Raw genomic sequence first — 21164 nt, forward strand, 5'->3', positions numbered from 1 at the left:
TTTAAAAAAATTGTTGGTAAAAACTATTTTCCAAAACCGTTAGCTCATCTTAACGTTTATTTTATGATCTCTTGACTTTATATTTAAAAATATTTGATAAAAAATAAAAATTTTAAAAATTATTAAAGTGTATATATATATATATATCTATTTTATCATCAATTTTATACAAATAACCGTTAATAATTAACTTTCATTGCCATTTATTCGTTGTACCGAGTATGGTATTATGGATTGGATTAGCGGGATTTACACAAAGAATCACATTTATTGACTAAAAAGTCATATATACTTATTATGGAGTTTAATTACTTTTAAAACATATTTTAGTGGCACAATCCGTTAAAAAAGGTAAGAAATTAAAATAAATTATAAAAAGAAATTTCAATAAAAATATCAAGAAAATCATTTTTAGAAAGTTTTTATAATATTTGAATTTTTTTATTTTTAAAGTATTAGTAAAAATAGAAACATTTCCAAAAATCATTAACCGCACTCTAAGTTTAAATTTAGGATTTTATCTGACTTTATACTTAACATATTTCAAATGATTAAAATACGGTAAAATCACATCAAATATTCGTTCACTTTGCGATAATCTGGAAATTATAACGTTACTAAACGACGCCGTTTACTGCTCAGACATATCAAAACGACTACGTTTTCGAGCCGCGTCACCGACATAATAAACCTCGGCCGGGCTGGGGAATCTCCTGAATAAATCAGTTATTTGGGGCCTAATTTTGAAATCTAAAAAATCTTCTTTCTCTTCCATCTCTTTCTTTTTTTTTCTGAGATAGGTAATAAAAAATCATTCAAGCATTTTCTCTCTCTTCAGAAGCCATTGAAGCTGGGAAGGGAAATTCGAAACCTCAGATCTCGCATAAAAAACCCTAGAATTTCGATGGAGACACCAACCATGTGATCTGATGAGGTACGTATCATTTCAATCGTTCACAACAAGAACATCTGACTCCGATTGCTCTCTCAAAATTGATCAATCTTTTAGCAATTTCATTTGGGTTCTTCATTCTATGCGCGGCGTTCCAATATCCGATAAATCAATCAATCTATTGTTTTGATGCCGAGAAAATATATTTTTTGTCCCTTTTCCGAAGAAAGCAAAAAAAAAAAAACCAACTGAATTCAGAAGGAACGGTTGTGTTAGTTATAATATATGTATATTTGTTTATTTGTTTTCGTGGACGGAAGTGACAAAAGAATAGGTCTTCTGTTTTTCCTTCCAATTTCTCAGAATATACGGATGACGCGGAAATTTGGGTATATTATTGAAAGTGTAATTGTTATTGTTTTCTTGTTTTATAAATTATGGCTGTGAAACCTTCTTGTTTGTTCTTAATGGCGCCTGTTTACATTAGGTTTCCAAGAACGGGAAAGTTATGCTGACTAAATTGTTATTTTCATTTATGGAAATAGAATGTTGAGCTTGGCAAAAGTGATGGGCTGGAGTGATTACGTGTATTTTAATTGTTGGATTCTGAGGTCTTGATTTGTGAATAACACTAGTGGTGAAGCATGAACATTGTCAAGGGCGTTGCCGACCTTATCCGAAGGACATCTGGTGGCCAAACTGGAGAGTCTACTTCGGGGCCCCAAGTGGAGAAATTTTCTGCTCCCAGTCCGAAAATCCGGTTCAGGTATTTTATACTTGTTTAATCACTGTTTAAAAACGATTGTGCCCTATTATATCACTGCTTTGTGTCGGATGAATTATCAAATTCTATTCACCTGGTTGTTGTGTTATAAGTTGAACTTGGCAAACAAGTAACTTACTCTTCAACTACTGCACTGTTATCATGCAAACAATCATTTTTGACAAACTTGATATAGCTTTGGAGGGAACACAAGTTCTTTAAATAAGTTAATAAACATGTCCAATCGAATGCTGGTGAAATAAAAGTGGTTGTGAAGTTGGTTGACTGTCTGCACCTTCAAATGGCAGTTTGAACTTAAAGACTCGAGGAAAAAGGGCCTTCACAGGAGTGTAGGACTACTATATTAGTACCGGGGAATGAACCACATCATGTATTGAACTTTGAAGGGAAAGTAGGTTTGACACCAGAAGTCATTCCTCGATCTTGAATTGCATCTTACGGTTGAACATGGATATTAAATTGGGTGAGTGGGAAATAAGAAAATATAGAATGACAAATGAATGCATTCATGAGAAGTTGGAAGTGATAACAATTGAGGATAAGATGAGATTGTATTGTTTTATGCATGGGTGATTGTTTGGTGCAAGTTAAGAGGAGTGACTTGAATCAATCAGATAGCACCACAAGGACAAAGAGGAAAGATAAATAGCATATGGGTTATTGCTATGTGAGAGAAGACATGATTTCTGATAAGTTAATGGAGGATACAACTCTAGATAGATCTAAACAACAAAGAAAGGTTACCTGTCAAAAAGGAAAAACAACAAAAAAGGTTAATTGAACCCAGGTAGTTGGAACTTAGGGCTTGGCAAGGAAACTTCCCATTGCTTAATTATGTTGAATGATTGTGGCAATAGAGGAAATGCTATGTTATGACCTTTTAGTGTTATAGAGGGTAGGGGACACTGTTTGGTGGGGAACGGTTAACATGATGAAAAATAGGGTAATGGAGAGTTCACTTAGTTGTGTCAAGTTGAGCCTTTTTTGAATATGGACAACAAAGGGTTTTTAGGTTTCTGTAGAAGCAGATTAGAGGTGAGATCAATAATTTAAAATTGGCTGGTCAGTGGATTCATATTTTTGGGGAAGATAAATAAAGTATAGAAATTTGCAACTGTAAGAACTGAACTTAAAATAGAAAAAATTAATATGGAGGACTGAAATTTAAGTAGCCAGTGCTACCTTGATATTACAAGGATAAGAAATGAACTTGATTCAAGATATCAGCACATTATTGTTTATAGATATAAAGATGGGCTATGGACCCAGCTGCATGAATTTGTGTATGTATATATTGACAAATTTGTCATTTTATTAGAGATGGGAGTTGGGACCATGTGAAGTGTGTTGAATTTTGAGGCAACTCCAATTAGTTAAGTTTTATGAGACACCTCTGGGACTTGTATGAAGTTTCAAGAAGACCATCTGACTGCCACTCTAAGGGCACAAGGTTGCTGGGGATTTATCCAGCAACCCAGGAAGCAAATTGGACTCTTGGACATGTTTCAGTGTGAGTCATCCTAGAGGGTTGGTTATTATTTTTAAGATGTCCTACATCTATTAACTTCTGTATTTCTTTGCCATTTGTGGGTTTTCTCCTTTCTTTCTCTTAATTGTTTAAAATGTTTTCTATCATTTCTTAATGGTGTTGCTTTCCATATTCACGCGTCAGGTAGCTGTTGTAACTATTCATTTATGTTTAGGGATTATGGCTGCAACATCGTTTTACATATTTGGTTTAAAGTTCATATTCACAATGTTTCTACATGCAACAAGCAAAGGTTGTATGATATTGGAAATGCTGAAGGACTACTTGTTTTAGATGCTGATGTTAGATTTCCTTTCTATGGGTTTGGACTTGGTGAAACTAAGATGTATTATTTAAAGTAAGTTACTCATTTTTTAAACCTGGGCTGGAGTCTTTTGTAGACAACCATCTGATACATATAACCTTGCCACAACTATTGTTTTGGATGCTATGCATAGAGCTTCTTCTCTGATAAAAAATGCAGGGAGCTTCTTTTAATTTTACTTGTTTTATTTTTATTAAGTTTCCATCACATTGTGAGTAAATTGTTGTTCGCTTTATCTTATAGTTCTTATTCTTCGTTTTCCATTTATTCCTTTCCAGTGAAGTTGGTGATGAGGCAATTCTTTGTACACTCTGGGGGAGATATGAGAATGCCATTGACAAGGTATGCTTGGAAATGTCTTGGTGGTTGATGTATATCATGCTTTCTTATAGTGAATGAATTTTGGTCCCAAACATTACATTGAATGTCTAGTTGGACTGAAGGCAGTCCCTTATTGTAACTTTGTTCTTTGCTTCTATTCTCAAAAGATTTATTGCCTTTGTTTCTTTGAGGTTTTCTTTGCCCTCTTGTCTGTCAGGGGAGTGTCGGGCAGTTGGTTGAATTGGTATATCTGAGAGCTTTTGAGCTGTGTAAGTAGTTGTTTGCTTCTTTTGGGTGCATTATTTTGTGCCCAGATGCACTAACTTTTTAGTCAGGAAGAGGCTTCTAAAATATCTGGTACAAAATAAGCCACTTCAAATAGGTTAATTGCTCTGTTCCAGAATTTGATTAATCTGGCATGGGCTACATGAGCCCCAAGTAGTTTACTGGATAAATTGATAAGTCGGGCATTTCCAGCCCACCAAGCGAAACCAATGGGGCATTTAATATTCCTTTACATCTAGTTTGTATTGTTAGGGATATTACTTTCCAGCTTTCGCATTATAGTTGTCTTTTGCCTTGCCCTGCTATGAGTAAATAAAACTGTAGTGTTGTGGTGGTTGGCGGCAATCACCCTTTTTAGTACTATTATGGTAAATCTTATATATTTTCTGTTTAATGATTTGAACTTTTAGGTGGAGAAGAGAAAGTTGTTATTTGTTTTCCTCAAGCAATTCTTAATTGTATACAAGAACTGGGAGCCTGTTGATTCTGGCCAGTTTCTGGACACTGCTTCCTCTGCAGCTTCAACTGGGGAGTATTCATCACGATTTGATGATATAGTGGTTGGTTGCTCAGCTGGGCATCCTGCTGAAATTATTTTGGTCCTAACCGAAGAGGTTGGACAATTGACTGCTCTAGTCACAGAGTGTAAGTTGGCTTTAATAAATTGCTTCATTGATATTATGTTTCTGGTGAATGATGGTACTAAAAATTTCTGTTTATCATGCTAGTTCATTGGGTATTTGCAGAAAATGTCTCTTTAATAAGAAAGTTGCCCAGCCTTCTCGAAGTTCAGTTAGGGATTTGGTTGGATTGTTCAACTCAACTGAGTTGCATTTCTTACCCTTTTTGGTGTTCCATGTTAATCCATCATTAGACTACTATCTTTTTGTTTTTTGTTCAACTCATAGATTTTTGTTTGTTATTCTCACTAATGTAATTAGTACATTTTCAGCGTTTGTACTTATTTTTATTTTTTTTATGAAAACATGGGTGGATTGCTGGGTGTGAAGTTGAGTGATAGCCCCAGCAGTAGAAATAAGTAAATGGTCTGAACTCTTCAAATCTCCTTGAGATCAAGGGAGGGAGAGAAACCAGTCAACCTAAGCCAAACCTCTTAAGAAATGAATAGGGAAGCAGTGTGCTGCTCATAGATCTTTTGCTTATGGGTAGTGATGAATGACGATGCAAAAGGATTATCTTCTCACACATGTTAATTTGATGAACATCCCTTAAAAAGGCAAAGTGTGCATGCAAAAGGAAATTATATATTTTTTCAAGTTCTTAGTAATTCTGTTCGCAGCTTTACCTTGTCTATACACTATCTTCTTTATATGGGTGATCTAAAATTGATATCTTATAATTTATTAGAATTGTGCAACTACTTTGTCGTTTGTTTGGGAAAATACACAATTACTTCTTGAACTTTCAGGTTGAAAATTTGGTTGATATTTAGTACTGTGATTGGATTATTTAGTGCTTGTTTGGATGTACTTCATATTTTCTGTTTTAAAAAATAAAAATAGAATAACTTTTATATAAAAAGTTTGGACTTATCTAATGTCCTTAAAAACTACTTTTAAAATTTGAGGTAGTAAAATTTTTTTAGTAACTCAATTCTTTTAACTGTTTTTAAAAGTCATTATCTTTTTAAGATAAGTCTCAAAGAGTTTTTACATTTTATATAGGAATTACTTTCATTTTTTTGTTCATAAAAATAGAAAACAAGAAGTGTATACAAATTGCACCTTAATTATTTCCTTTTTGCAAGTTGCGTTTTCCTTATTGATTATTTTGTTATATTAACAAGATTTTGTAGTATGTTGTTTACCTTTTTTTAACTTTTAATGTTGTCAATCTAGTAATCACTAACTCGGTGCAATCAATAACAGTATCAGGGGCATCCACCAGCTTCACTATCACCTCGGAAGGGTTTCCTGTCTTGGATGCTCTAAAAATTGTTACTCGCTCAATGCATAATTGTAGAGTTTTCGGCTACTATGGTGGGATTCAGAAGCTTACAACACTAATGAAAGGTGTACTTGAACATTTTTTTGGCTACTCTTTTTACCCTTCTGCTATTGACTCTTTATGTTGTATTATTTTTGATAAAAAAAAAATGTTTGTTGTATTATCTAATGTTGATAAAGTTGAATTACTATTTGTGATTATTTTTTGTTTTTACTGCATGCATTACTTGCAAGTTGCAATTGTACTTTTATATTTTATGTATAGAAATGCTTAAATCATGATGAAATATAAAAGAACTGTTAAATGCTGCTATTGTATTATAAATTCTTGTGCACCATTAAATGAATTGCTTCTATGGGTATCAATATTGCTAAGTAAGGGTAGAAAATGGATATCCTTTTCATTAGGACTATCTACAATTCAAACTCTAATGAATGGGATGCCAATTATGTTGTTAGGTGGTCACATAAATGCCCTTGGAAGGCTATTGCTCAAACCTTCTTAGACTTTTTAGTTTTGCTCATTATTCTGTGGGTGATAGTACAAAAATTCACTTTTAGGAAGATCTTTGGTTGGGTGATAAATTTCTTCATGAGTAGTTTGCAAACATTTATAGAGTAGTGAGGTTGAGAAACTCTTATTATTTCCTCCGTGCTAGTTTCCCTCTCTCTGTTTATATCTTGGAACTTCAATTTTCATTATAACTTCTTAGAGCAAGAAGTTGAGGAACTAGCTCATCTAATGTTTGCTTTGGCCCATCTCTATTTGTCACCCATTATTGATGCAAGAGGTCTGTATTTAACATCCTTGGAATCATTCTCAATTAACTCATTCTTGAAGGCTTTTTTTGCTTTGACCAATTTAGTTCCTTTTGTTCTTGCAAATTTCGTTTGGAAATCCAAAGTTCCATGAAAAGTGATGGCCTATGCATAGCTTGTGACAAATAAGAAGATCAATACTAGTAATGTGCTCTTAGGAAGAAGAACATAGAAAAACGCTTAGCCTAGAATGGTGTGTTATGTGTAGGAGGGAGGGGAGTGAGGAGTTTATAGATTATATCTATGTTGCATGGGTTCGAATATGAGTGTTGGATGCGGGTCTATGTTTAAGTGTTTGATCCTTCACAATTCATATTTTACAATATGGGGATTCAAGTAAAAAGGATCTAGAAAAAGGGTACAGATACTGGGATACAACATAATAAAAGAAATTTCAATTAAAAATAAATTGGAAGTGAAGATTTCCATTTTTAAATCTCCCATTTTTCCCTCTTAACATTTTTTCCCTCTTATCCCTAAATATTTTTACAAAAGTTCACTTTTAAGCTAATTGTTCATTTTCTATAATGTAATTATTACTAAGAAAGTCGAAATAATAGAATGATATCCATGAAAAAATCAAACAACCTCACCCAAAGTAAAATAGGAGTGTTTGACGAGGATTCCCATGTGATGTTGCATCAACACACGTACGTTGGATGAAATTGAAGTATCCAAATATCGTAGAATCATATCTTTTGTATGCTCCACAACATTGACATTATGGTGTAGATTGTTTTGACTTGTAGAGATTGATTGGGTTCCACCTAGAAGGGTGGAAAAAGTGTTAATTTTGTCCTTCAAAGGTGTAGGGGACTTCCTTGAGGCAGAACTCATTGGCAAATTGTTGGTTTCACTTTGATTTGGATTGTTTGGTGGGAAAGGAACAAGATGATTTTCTGAGGATAGGGGATGGCCTCTAGAACTAGTTGGGTACTTGTTTTACTACTCTTCTACCTTGTGGGCTTCTACTCGTGAACCTTTACAGGTATCCCTTTGAGTGTCATTCTATTAGTTTGAAACCTGGTTTGCCGAGCCATGAGGTTGACTAAGGACACACTTTGTGAATGACTATAACCTCTACTGGCTTTTGTTCAACTAAATTTTTTGATGGATGTTCTTTGGGCAACTTAAAGCAATTAGGGATTGAGGGGTTGTTTTAGGGATCACTTTGGCAGAGTGTTAAGAGCATTCTCTAAACTTGTAGGTAGAGGTTTAGTCATTGAGGTAGAAATTCTAGTGCTTTTGGAAAGGTTGCTATAAGCGAAAGTTTTAGGTCTCTCCAATTTTCTAGAAGGTGATTCTGTTATTGTCATATCACGGGCTAAGAAGAAAGATGACCATGGAAGTTTGATGGGTGATTGCGCCAAATTATTGATATTTCTTTAGAGTTAAGATGTTCCTATTCTTGGGCTCCTCACTTAGGCAATCATGTGGTAGATGTGTTAATAAAATGTGGAGTTAGACATATGGTTTCCTTTGTAGAAGATTTTCTACTTATGTGAATTGTAGCTAGATTTTAGTTTCTGAACTAGTATTTTGTTATCCACCTTTGTTATCAAACTTTCTATAGAGGATTATGTACTTTGGGAAGGATTTCTCATCCTTGTTTGTAGTTTGTACTTAACAATGAAATCTTTCTCTCTTATCATAAAAAAAAAAGGAGTTTCTTTCACCTGAATCTAGAATATGTGTTTTTAAATACATGTAACATGCACAGTGGTGGAGGATCTTACTCTATCATGGTTCAACGCAAAATTGACACCAGTTCATCTATCAGTCTCCAAAGGCATTGTGCCAAAATTTAATAAGCGCTTTTAAATTCCTCCTACTAGATTAATGGGTTTAAAGTTCTATCCTCTTCTTTAGAACGAGAACAAATACAGCAGCATTCAAGTCCTAAATTCTCCTTTCTTCTGGAATGCATACAACATACTCATCACTTACACTCGAACATTCTGCCATATGTGTTGCCAGAATTTCATTGCAAAACCACGTTGCCTTGTTGCCTTATTCTCCCTTAGATCCTTAGGGTCTCCATGATGACCTCCTCATCCTCCTACTCCTTGATTCTCAGGCCATACTTGATCCTCATCAACTGAGTTGAATGTAACCCATCAAGTCCAATCGCTAAACCCTTAAGTCCTCATAAACATAATATCAAACTGAGCAAAGAGGGAGAAGAGAGTTGTATAGGAAAAAGCTTAAAATATATGGTAAACCCCTAAACAAAAGGAAACATAATCAACCAAGGACCATGTGGCAATTATATTTACATGGAAAATATTAATCAAAGGATCATTAGTCAAGCATATTTATAAATATGCTATTGATGACACATAATAAACACTCGTAACCTTTTGGACTTCTCTTCCTGTTGTTTTTCATTTTTCCACTTCTGTGTGCCCTTAATGAGCTTGCACTGACAATTTTTTTTTTGTGGATCTTTAAATATCTTATGCATTTTCTGTTTTCCTTGAGCTGTGATAGGGTGATTTTGTTATTCTATTTCTTTGTTCTAAGTGTATTATATTTTTGAAGTATTTGGATATTTTCATTTTAACACACTGGATGTTGTTTATTTCAGCGGCTGTTGTCCAACTCAAAACAGTTGCCAGTATACTTTCTGCCGATGAAAGTTTATCAAATTTTACCGTAGAGAAGACAGGAATCTTGCAAAAAGTACTTGTATATGTGGTGTCAATAATATGTAGTTTCATCGATTTACATACAAATACGTTGGAGAAGACTCAATTGTACAGTAATGCTGTGGAGTTTTCTGTTCCCAGAAATGGTGCATCCTCAAGTGATCCTCCTAGTAGTTTGAAGGTTTCTATTTGTGAAACAAGGCTACAGTGGCATCAAAAGGCAGTTGTATCTGTGATGGAAGCTGGTGGTCTTAATTGGTTAGTAGGTAAGGTAGGAGATTTCAGTTTTTATTTTATTTTATTTTTTATTTCTTTTTTTCAGAAACCAAGAAATATGTATTAATAGTAGTAAAGATACAAGAGAAGGATGAGAGGTCCTTCCCACAAAATACAGAATCTGATTGAAGTAAGAATACACCCCTCCATAGAAAACTATATACAAAGATAATCCCTAACTATCTCAAACTTTTGAATCACAAACCGCAATCCAGCTGAGTTGTAAAACACTAAAGAGGAACTCCTCTAAAAGCAACAGTACAAGAGGCCTATAGAGAGGAATAGAAATGAAGTAAATCCCATAACATTCCTTCCGATCTCCCTTTATCCTAAAAAATCCTAGCGTTTCTCTCTTGCCACACAATCCACAACAAAGTGAGGCAAACAATTTGCTAAAATGTCTTGCTTTTAATTGAATTACCCAACCCTCTAAATGCAATAATCATCATGTCCTCAATACTCCTGGGTGGAACCCAAACCAACCCTGCTAGATTGAAGAGCTTGTGCTAAAGCCCAATAGTTAAAGGGGCAATGAAGAAAAAGGTGGTCAAACGATTCACCATTTCTTTTGCATAGAATGCACCATCGAGGACAAAGGGATTTGAAGGGTCTTCTTAACTGCAACTTGTCATTGGTGTTTACCTTTCCATGTATTACCAACCAAGTAAGGGCCTTAACCTTTGAAGGGACTTTTGATCTCCACAAAAACTTGGTTGGAAGGAACAAGACAGGATTTGAGAAATCTGACAAGGCCAAGAAAAAAGATATAACAGTAAACAAGCCTGATGAGTAAACAAATTTTATTTTTATTACTGTATTGACTTGTTAACACATAAAATAAACTTGTACCAGTCAGGTCTGATGTCTAACCTTTTGAGATGTACAGAGATTGGGATAGAATGGTGGACATAATGAAAGCTATGTTTTTAAATTGTGGCTTTCTAGGGCCTCAATTGTGAAGTTCAAGTTGGAATGGGATGTATAATGGTTGTGATAGAATTGGTCATGTTGGGATGGTATTGTGATTCCTAGTTTCTCCTTTTGTCTTTGGGTTTCTATATGTTTTATGTTTTTTGGAACAGACCTCTTGCATGATTGTCTCTCATCTATAAAATTCATCTGTTTCGTATAATTTTTTATTAAGTGGTTCATAAGTCCTTCATTTTATTTTATTTATTTATTTAATAATTGTATCATTTTTTTAGGGTTCTTTTGGGGGTTGGGGTGGGAGTTAATTTCTTGTACAATGTCATTTTAGAAGGCTAAAATTGGTTGACTCTTGATAATTCCATGAACCCTTGTTACATGCCTATATCACTTTTTTTTAACATGTGGTTTGCCTGGGTTCTTGGCTACCTGGATTTACACTGCATCTGTTGGTAATTAATCACCCAGGCTGATATTGATTTTTACCTTGATGGCTGCTTGGAAGAATACCTTTCTTTAAATCCTGTATTTTTTCAAGTTCCTTATATTGTGCGTGTTTGTGTTATATATCTGCAACTTCAGTCCTTTGTGGGGAAGAGAAGAAAAAAAGCTTAGAAGGCTGCCCTGTTATTCATTTTCTGGACTGTTTGGAGGGAGATAATAGGAGGTCCTTCAAGGATGTGCAAAAACTGGATAAAGCGTTAAAATCTTCCTTCTTTTGCTGTCTTTTGGAGTGCATGAGGGTGGGCTTAAATGATGTGACAATGTCTATAGTAGATTTAGTTGATTAGCTTGGTGTTATGTAAGGGGAGGGGCTTTTGCTGTTGCTTCTCTTTTGTTCTTGCCCTGGTGCCCTTGTGTACAACCTGTATACTTTGGTGTGCTTTTTTGATAGGTGCTGTTTATATATTATTTGCTTGCTTGTCCAAAAAAATAAAAAATAAAAAAAAAAATCTGCAACTTCAGTTGTTATATGTCCTTTTACACAGACGAATGCTTTAATTTGAACATTATGCATATCTATTACATTGTGAGTGCCTTATCTTAGTCATTTTTGTAGTATATATGGAAAGTTAGATTTTACTGAGAATCTTCGACTGGTTGATTAAATTAGTGGGACACAGCATCTTCTTGGCTTTGTATGCTCATATGCCTGCCATGACTTGTGAATGAAGTATCTGGTCTCCAATTTGCAGAAGTCTGAGTTATTTTAGTGCTAGAGGCAAATGGTACGGCACTGATAGTTGCCATTCCTGCAAGAAAAAATTGGCAGTTGAACTTTTGTGGAAGCATTAATATTGGAAATTGTTGAAGAAATTCTTTATCATTATTCTTCACGTGTCTTGAATCCTCACTAAAATTCAATACTTCTTGTATAATATGTATCTTATTTAATTTTACTCTTTCACTCAAAGAAATATATTGTGTTTCAGAACTGTTGCGTGTCATCAGAAGATTGAGTATGAAAGAACAATGGACAGATACACCACTTCAGTATGTGACTTTGAGAACACTCTATTCCGCGCTCTCAGAGAATCCTAGGGGACAAAATCATTTTAGAAGTATTGGAGGTCTTGAAGTTCTATTGGATGGACTTGGACTTCCGCCGAATAATCCATTAATATCTAAAATTTCATGTTGTTCTGACGAAGAAAGGTAATTTTTTTGGATGTAGGTAGCTACACCTTTCATATTATGCTTCCTTATTTTTCAGATATCATTTAAGACCTCAGGGTTCTGAGAACATTGGTGAACAGTTAGCAGTTTACTGTTTAGGCATGGTAGTTCCTTAAAATTTGGTATTTCTCCTGATTCTGTGAGGAATTTGTTCTTAAGATGTAAGATAAATTAAACTGATTGGTAAACTTGCTGAGAGGTCCTTACTATATTTGAAACTTTCATTTAAGCCTCCTATGCTGTTCTACTGCTTATAACAGGGCGATCTATCCTTTCAGTTGCTGGATGACTACACTAGTATTTTTAGTTTTTCATGATTAAATTTTTTATTTTTTTCATTTTTATATACACGAAGTTGTTGTGATTGACTTGATATTTGTTCCCATTTTGATCAAAAGAAAAATATATCTTCATATCTGTGATATGGATAAGAATGACTGCAGGTAGATAATATATAACAGTTTATTTATAATGCAATTGGATGTTTGAGGGCAGCTGTAAAATAAACTCTTTGTTTTGTTGTCCATCTTACAAGCTCTATTATATTGCGACTTGTACTTTATCTTTCTAAACTGGTGCTGAAGAATCCATTTCATGATGCTCTCCCTTCCAGGTTTTTGTATTCTTGATGTAACAAAAAGTTTAATTTCCACCTAATCTCTGTTCAATTTTAGTTTTAAAACTTAAAATCTATCACTGATCTGTTATTCTGCTTATAGGTGTGACATGTGGTTTATCAATGTTCTTGGATGCATCCAATTCTTTTCAAAATCTTCAGTGATTCTTCCGTAGAGATTCATTGTCTTCTAACTTCAGCCAGTGACTGGGCTACTGCTTGACTGTCCCTTTGTTCTAATCCAATCAACTTGAATAACCTGGTAAACCAACCTTATCCATCCTATCCCAACCCTAGCTCCATCTGAGCTTGTAAAGTTGATGTTAAGCTCTTATTGACCTTCTTGGGTTAGAATTAAGGTTGGATCAGAAAAAAGGTGCTTCATTCTTCAGCTTGAGCCTAGCTTGAGCCATGAAATGATCCTACCAGTCCAGGTTGCCACCTCTAGGTTGCTTGAGGCATGAACTGCTTTTTGCTTAACGCTGTGACTTCCCATGGGACTATCTTATTTACGAGGGGTTTGAATGACTGGGCTAATTCAAGTTTCCTTCATTTCTTTCATAAAATTTCTGATATCAATATTCTATCCATATTTCTGTGTTCTGGATGGACAACCTATCTGCAAGATACGATATTTTTGTTCCTTGGCTGGAATAATCTGTCTCTGCGCGTGCACCTGGATGTGTGTGTGTATTTACCTCTTAAATTTAATCATCAAATCTTTTGCTTCTTTAACATCTGGTTGGTTTTCAGTGCAAAACTTTAATGAAACTTGAAACAAGCTTTGTTACATGTCATGCTGCATGCATCGTGTTCCAATTCAACACTAATATGTTTAATTATTTAAAATGTTTTGTGATAATCCTGACTTAGTTGTTGATGCCTTGATGGCAACCTATTAGATACTTATTACTGATTGTTGTTTTAACTTTTTCCAGTTTGAGATGTGGCAGCTGAAAGGTTTTGTTCATAATTATATGTGTCTTATTATGAGGTGGAATTTTTTCTTTCCATCCTAGAAGTGTTTGGATTGAGCATATATAAACAAAAAATTGTATTTTGATGTGCCCATATACACTCACACACTTAAAAGTTGAATTATTATCATCTGCTTTGCTAGGATAATAATTTAAGTTGTTTATAGAACATTCTTATTATACTATTCCTTTGGCTTGGTTCCACAATCTAATATATTGGCATAAGTATTTTTTGCAGAGATGAAAATCCTTCTTTGGATGTTTTTCGGCTCCATATTCTTTCTTTGGAAGTTCTTAGAGAGGCTGTGTATCCTTTGTATGACCAACTGTTATTTCAGTAACAGCTATTTCCATTAATGACCTTTTTTTATTCTATGCTATACTACTTTGGCTTTTCAATTATTCTCATTTGTCATTAGTAGGGGGGTGTGGCTGTGGCCTTAACTTATGCTTTTTAATAACTCTTATTTATCATAAGTAGGGGCCTTTGCTGTGGTCTTTAACTTATTTTTTTATTCTTTTGTTGTTATATAAGTGCTCTCTATTATTGCTGCCCTTAATGATCATTCAGCTTTGGGAATTTGAACAACTTGCAGTTTCTATGTGAAAATGGTAGAGTTCATAAATTTGCAAATAGCTTTTGCTTGCTTGCTTTCATGGTTCAAGAGTACAAGCAACAGAGCAAGGATGACTTTCAACTACCTGCTTTTGACTCTATAAATGAGAATAAAGTAGAAATTTGTATCAGGAAGTCTTTTCTGCCACTTCCGGACAATGCTTCTTATTTGCAATATTGGAGTGATTATGCTGTCAAGTTGAACAGAGTTCTCTGTTCTTTCCTTCTTGCCGCAGAAGAAAATAGATCTCATCATGTCTTGTTATCAACTGGTCGAAGTGCCATGCCAGTCTCTTCGGTTTATGGAGAACTTTCTATAAAATGGATTATGAGGGTTCTTCTTACAATATTCCCATGCATCAAGGCTTTTACGAACCAAAATGAGCTGCCAATTCATTTAAGGTGAATGAATAGTACCCAGTGTGTGCAAAATTTTTTTTCTGAACATTTCTGTCAAATATTTAAGGTACAACTGATCTACATTCTGATACAAGTATTTGTCTGTCCCATTGGTATTTTGGTTGGCTTGTTTCTCACAGCCTTTTTCTTTAATGCTTCTCTTTTTTTGCTTCTTTCTTCCATTTTCTGCAGGATCTTTGTCAATACCCTGCAGAATTCTGTTCTTCATGCATTCAGGACGATTCTTGTTTCCTCACCATTATTGCTTGAGGTATTTCGAGAAGAGGGAATATGGGACCTCATCTTCTCTGAGAATTTTTTCTATTTTGGACCAGCGTCAGAAGGATCTTCTATCGAGTGTTGCACATATAATGAGGGATCTCTGAGTAATTCTGAAATATATGCCTCTAATGACTGTCAAGGGAAGGCTGTTGGAGTTGAAATCCTTCAAATGGAAGTAATTTCATTTGTGGAATTTGCAGCAACATTTAGTGGGAGTGCACATAACTTGGTAGGTCTTCTTTTATATCCTTTATGATAGTTCTAGTGTGTAATCATTGGCTTTTTCATTGAGCTTTATAAGCTCTGTTCTATGTATTACTAGGACATAAGATTGGGACGGTGTTAGTGTCCTGTGTTTGGCTTGGTTTTCTCAGTATTCAATATGGAAGAGGATGCTTTCAACAAGGCCAAAAAGGGAATTCAGGATTATCCTCATCATGTTGGTTTTATTGAAAGCATCTTTCTGATGGCTAACATAACTTCTTGCTCTGTGTCATTCTTGTGCTAAGGCATTTTCTGGTTTGACTTGGTGCTACGCAGATATTTATGCATGCGTGTACGCTTTTATGCACAAATTTTTATGCTTTCTATATATGAAGAGCATCTAGCGGTTTGTCGAAGATTAACTCCCTGTTTTAGGGATTTCTAGTTCCGTCTTCATCACATTCCTCAGGGATTCTCACCTTTATTTCATTTTATTTATGGCAGCCTGAATGTTCTGTTTTATTAGATGCCCTTGAACAATCTTCTTGTAATCCTGAGATTGCTAGCATTCTTGCGAAGAGTTTGCTTCGGATATTACAGCTTTCATGTGAGAAAACTATTGCTTCTTTCAAGACACTTGATGCAATAACCCGGGTGCTGAAAGTTGCTTGCATTCAGGCCCAGGAATATGGAAGACCTGGAAATATAGGCCTCAATGTTAAAAACAACAGTGTGGAAGTAGTTTCACCCCAAAGTTGTCAGAGATTTGATCCATCTGAGAAGGCCCAAAGTTGTCTGAAAAGCATGGAAGCATCCATGGATCTCTTAATGGAATACATCTCAATAGCAGATTCAGATGATGCAGAAATTTTGGTTTTGCGTAGTTCCACATGTGTTGACTGCTTGTTTGATTTATTCTGGGAAAAGACTTTCAGAAATCGTGTGCTTAATCTTATTCTTGACCTAATGAAGGTTCTCCTTCTTGATCTTATTTGTTTGATATTTGCTTTCCTTATCATTATGGCGAGGCAACGGAATAACTATTGTATTTTTGGTTTACTGCCTTTACAGATTGTACCATTTTCTGATGAAGATCAGAGAGCGAAATTGCGTCTATGTTCTAAATACCTAGAAACATTTACTCAAATAAAGGAGCGGGAAAAAAGTTTTGCAGAATTGTCAATTGATCTGTTGGTTGGAATGAGAGCTATGCTGTTGACTGATCAAGTGGTACTACTCTTAATAGCCATTCCTTTCTAATATGGAATATTTTATATTTTATATTACATGGTCTGTGTGTGTTGGTGAGTTGTCTATACAATTGTTTGCTTGTTCTGATTCCTCACCAAATTTATACCTGTTCAGCACTATCAGGATTTGTTTCGTGATGGAGAATGCTTTTTGCATGTTGTCTCTTTGTTAAATGGAAACCTTGATGAGGCAAATGGAGAGAAGTTAGTTCTGAATGTTCTGCAAACTCTTACCTGTTTGCTTGCAAGGAATGATGCCTCAAAGGTACTCCTTTTTCCTTTCAATTTTTGTTATGATTATTAGTAAACTAGTCAATGGCTCCATTTACCTTCATGTTTTTGTTCGATACAAATAATTTTTGCGAGATTTCGTGTAATAGCATGTGTGACCTTTTATCTTTTAGTCATCTTTGATTGTTTTGCAAACTATCTGAGATCACTGGAAACCAACTTCATCATTTGACCTTTTTTCACTTCTAATTTAATGATTTGAGATTTCTTGCTTACTGGCTTGCTGGTTTCTAAGTTTTTCATTATGCATACAATTCTAAATTTCTATCATTTATTTGTTTGTAGATGAAAATGCATGTTCATGCAAAGACACATACTGACTGTGCTACATGGGTTAGGATATGGGTGTTGGGTGTGGGTATATGTTTAGGTGTCAGATCCTTTGCATCCCAAAATTTGAGGACATTCTACTAAAAAGGGATCTCAACTATAAGTGTGGGTATTTGGATACAATATTAATGAAAATATATTTATTATATTTTCTATTTTAATAAGATGGTAAGCATCATTTTACTTTGATGTTACGGTTAATTTTACATGAACCTATTTATTATAGGTCTTTTATTTTAATAGCATGTTGAGAAACATCTTTAAGAAGATATTTTACCACATTATTAATAAGCTTTAATTAGTTTTTAAAAATTTATATTGATTTTGTAATAAAAATCTTTTAATACACTAGATGTTGATAAATTATAATTCATATGAAAATTTTAATTATATTTATATTAGAAACAAGAGATGTATTAATTATGAATAAAGAGTTCATGAGAAGAATGAAGAATCCTCCCCACACATACACAAACTTGATCAAAACAAAGAACTCCTTCACTATACATAGAGATATATACAAAAAGATAGATCACAAAAGAATGTACAAAGATTACATCTTGTTGAAACCGGAGGTTTGATTTTTAGGAGTTTGAATTTAAAAATAAAACCAGAAGATAAGGCTCGACTGAGTCCTATTATTTTGGACAAAAAGCGGGCCATGGTTTAATATTTCTCAAGATATAGTATTACTAATAGTGGAACGATTACACCTAGTGGATTGAATTTGCTTTCTTGCAGTTTGCAAGAATTGACTACTAGCACTAATTCATGACATTCAACTTGATAAATTGCCATGGATAATGAACTATTGGTTTTTGACTGATCTTACCATATGCTCACTCTCTGAACTTTTTTTGCAAACTACCTTACATTTTGAAAGATGAAATGGTGTGGAACTTGTTGTCATGTGCAACTGTCTGTGCTTCCAGATTTGGTTGGGTCCTTTTCGGTAAAAGGGTTTATGAGATTGTTAAGGTTACTTTCTATTATGTCTATAATCCTGTCACTAAAGAGATTGTATCACTGCTTAGATTTAAGTGGCAACAAGGTCAAAAGCATAAATATCTTTGGGAAAACCAAGCCACATTCTCATCTGCTCCAACTTCTCCTGATTGTGTTTTCATTATGCCCTTAGTTTTAAAAGGCACACTTTAAGCACACCTAGGCTCAAGGGGCAACCACTCTAGTTATAGTGTCGTGTTTGCTAAGACATGTGCCTTATTAAAGAGGTACACCTTATCAACTTTACTCTTCCTTTTTAAATACTCTTAATTCTTGAAAGTTCTAATTGTTTATTGAACTTTATACAATTTCAATATTTTTTTTTATTGAATGCTTCTTTTCAAGGTTTAGAATCTTAATTTTTTTATTGATTGAATTAGATTTTGAATCATATTTTATAAAATTGATATCCATCTTCACTTAGGCGTATGCCTTGTGTTATGCCTTGCACCTAAGTTGTTGAAGGCTTTTGTGCCTTAGGTGTGCTTTGCATGTTTTAAAACTATAGTTATGCCAAATATTTGCAATAGGGAACAAATCTTCATCAGCACATACTCCAATGGGAATACAACATGGAAGACTCGTAACATTACTCCTCTACGTCCAAATTTTTTCCTTAATTATGATAAGACCCACATGGAAGGAACTTTTTATTGTTATAATGTAGTGGGAGCATTGGCTTCCTTCAATGTTGCAACCCAATAGTGGAGGCTGCTAACTAAACACCACTGGAGAAACTGTTGGGACTAGACTCTGGTTGGAGGGATGTCCTACTTTCTTGCATAGAGAGGACATATGTATCTAATACAACTTAAGAGAATTAAACGTTGACATGCCTGAGTGCAATATATACATGTTTGATTAGTTATATAGGGCTTAGAAAAAGATAGATTGGAAGGTAGAGCATTATTTCTTGATAAGTTTTTGTTTGGAGTTTCGACAAGAGAGCAAACAAAGATGGTTGTAAACAGGGTCTACTATTTCTCTCAATGAACATTCTTACCTAGGTTCCTCATCCATGGGTCAGAGGAAAAAAGGCCTACAAGTATGGGAGAGAAGTTTGAGTCTTAGGATAGGATACAATATATTGTACTACTCTTACAGGTATGGATGAGGTCCATAAGCCAATGTAGTGAATAAGAATGTGATCACTAGACTCAAAATCTTGTATACAAGGGTACTGCCAATTAAGCATGTTCTAACCTCTTCTAATAAGCTGATCCATTGTAAGGATTCTTTTCCACGCTGTCTCCTGCTAAAGGAACCAACCTTAAACGATACCTAGGATTCCAAATCTTTTATCTGGGAAGGTGGTACATTCACCTGGTGTCAAAGATTAATGAAACCTTCTTGTAGTAATCAACTTATCGGTCATTCTCTAACAACAAGCAAAGGATTCAACAATTGCAACAATGATTTTCCTATTAGAGACATTCGTTTGTATATTTTCTTTGGTCGGAGACGAAATTGTCTATAAAAGATGGTCCCTCGACCTTAGTTGATTTTGTTGGTTGGGTGGGAACCCATTAAGGGTGTGTGTTGGGCTGCTCCTTTGACCTTGGCTTTCAGCTAGGGAGTGGGGGGTGTGTTCTTTCTTGTAATTCTTTTTCCACTGCTTTGGTGGTTTTTATACAATACTTTTATTTATCAAAAAAAAAAAAAAAAAAAATTTCCTATTAGAGACAACTCCCAGTCTAAAATGTTCCTCCTGATAGTCTTCCACAGATTTGAATCATAAGCTTCTCTGCCCTCTTTAGTTCACCATTATTTTTCCATTTCCCCATACTTCTCCATGATCACCTTTTTCCTAAATACCATGCCCTACCTCAAACCTGCTAAGCCACTTCCCTAACAAGGCCTTGTTGAGAGGCTCAAGCCCCCTGATCTTCAATCACACTGAAGCTCTTCTCATCTGAACATATTGTGGACCTTTTTTGTTTTTTTTGTCCTTCTTTGTAGGCATAACATGTATACCTCCCATGTGCTAGCATTGCACCTCCCTTTTTGTTTGACATCTACCTTATTCCTGATATGCTGCGATATTGTCAATTAAACAGGTATCTGTATATTTGGATACACCTTTGTTGTTTCTTCTTTTCTACTTTAAGATGCAGAGTGTTAATTTGTAGTTAATCATACTTTCTGATTAATTAATTTATTTTTGCAGGCTGCATTTAGAGCTCTTGTTGGCAAGGGCTATCAGACTTTGCAAAGTCTATTATTGGAGTTTTGCCAATGGCGGCCAAGTGAGGGGCTTCTAAATGCACTGCTTGACATGCTTGTAGATGGAAAGTTTGATATAAAAGCAAGCCCTGTAATTAAGGTGACCTTGCATTGCAAATCTTCTCTGAACATTTTGTATCATCTATATCAGTGCTCTTTTTATTTGGTCTGCTGATTTCTTGAATTCTAATTTCTTTTCATGCATGCTGGGTATGGATTTATCCTTGGTATACAGTTGCCTATCTCATGGTTCTCATATTATTGTTTTCTTTCTTTTTTGTTTTGACTCAGAATGAAGATGTAATTATCCTTTATTTGAGTATTCTCCAGAAGGTTGGTAATTCAGTTCCCTTTGCTAGTATCATGCCTCTCCTGATAGAATTTTAATTTTCTAAAATGTGGCTACGAAGTCAGGGATTGATCCTATGACCTCAATTTTAAAGAGAAACAAAACAACCAGTGAGCTAAATCATACTTTGTGGCTTATTTTTGCCCCTTTGAAATTAATCTCTCATTTTGCCC

The 21164-nt window shown here is 34.7% G+C and overlaps 1 protein-coding gene across 3 annotated transcripts in view; it reads left to right on the top strand.

Annotated features, from left to right (window-relative positions):
* The first annotated feature begins 747 nt into the window (after positions 1 to 747).
* The window catches only part of LOC100259143 (BEACH domain-containing protein B), a 65607-nt gene continuing 45190 nt past the window's right edge, over positions 748 to 21164 (top strand). For 2 of the 3 annotated variants that reach the window (XM_010666119.3, XM_010666120.3), the window contains exons 1-15: positions 748 to 934; positions 1438 to 1658; positions 3808 to 3871; positions 4546 to 4780; positions 6025 to 6168; positions 9509 to 9835; positions 12206 to 12428; positions 14281 to 14349; positions 14614 to 15060; positions 15250 to 15568; positions 16048 to 16515; positions 16615 to 16773; positions 16909 to 17058; positions 20587 to 20742; positions 20934 to 20975. In XM_010666119.3, coding sequence (XP_010664421.1) covers positions 1537 to 1658; positions 3808 to 3871; positions 4546 to 4780; positions 6025 to 6168; positions 9509 to 9835; positions 12206 to 12428; positions 14281 to 14349; positions 14614 to 15060; positions 15250 to 15568; positions 16048 to 16515; positions 16615 to 16773; positions 16909 to 17058; positions 20587 to 20742; positions 20934 to 20975 — 2925 coding nt within the window. In that variant the 5' untranslated portion in view covers positions 748 to 934; positions 1438 to 1536. Of the gene's footprint in view, positions 935 to 1437; positions 1659 to 3807; positions 3872 to 4545; positions 4781 to 6024; positions 6169 to 9508; positions 9841 to 12205; positions 12429 to 14280; positions 14350 to 14613; positions 15061 to 15249; positions 15569 to 16047; positions 16516 to 16614; positions 16774 to 16908; positions 17059 to 20586; positions 20743 to 20933; positions 20976 to 21164 lie in introns of those variants that run through there. The other variant, XM_010666121.3, reaches the window with a different exon arrangement.

The sequence above is a fragment of the Vitis vinifera genome, chromosome 18 (assembly GCF_030704535.1).
Source record: "Vitis vinifera cultivar Pinot Noir 40024 chromosome 18, ASM3070453v1".
Taxonomy (NCBI): domain Eukaryota; kingdom Viridiplantae; phylum Streptophyta; class Magnoliopsida; order Vitales; family Vitaceae; genus Vitis; species Vitis vinifera.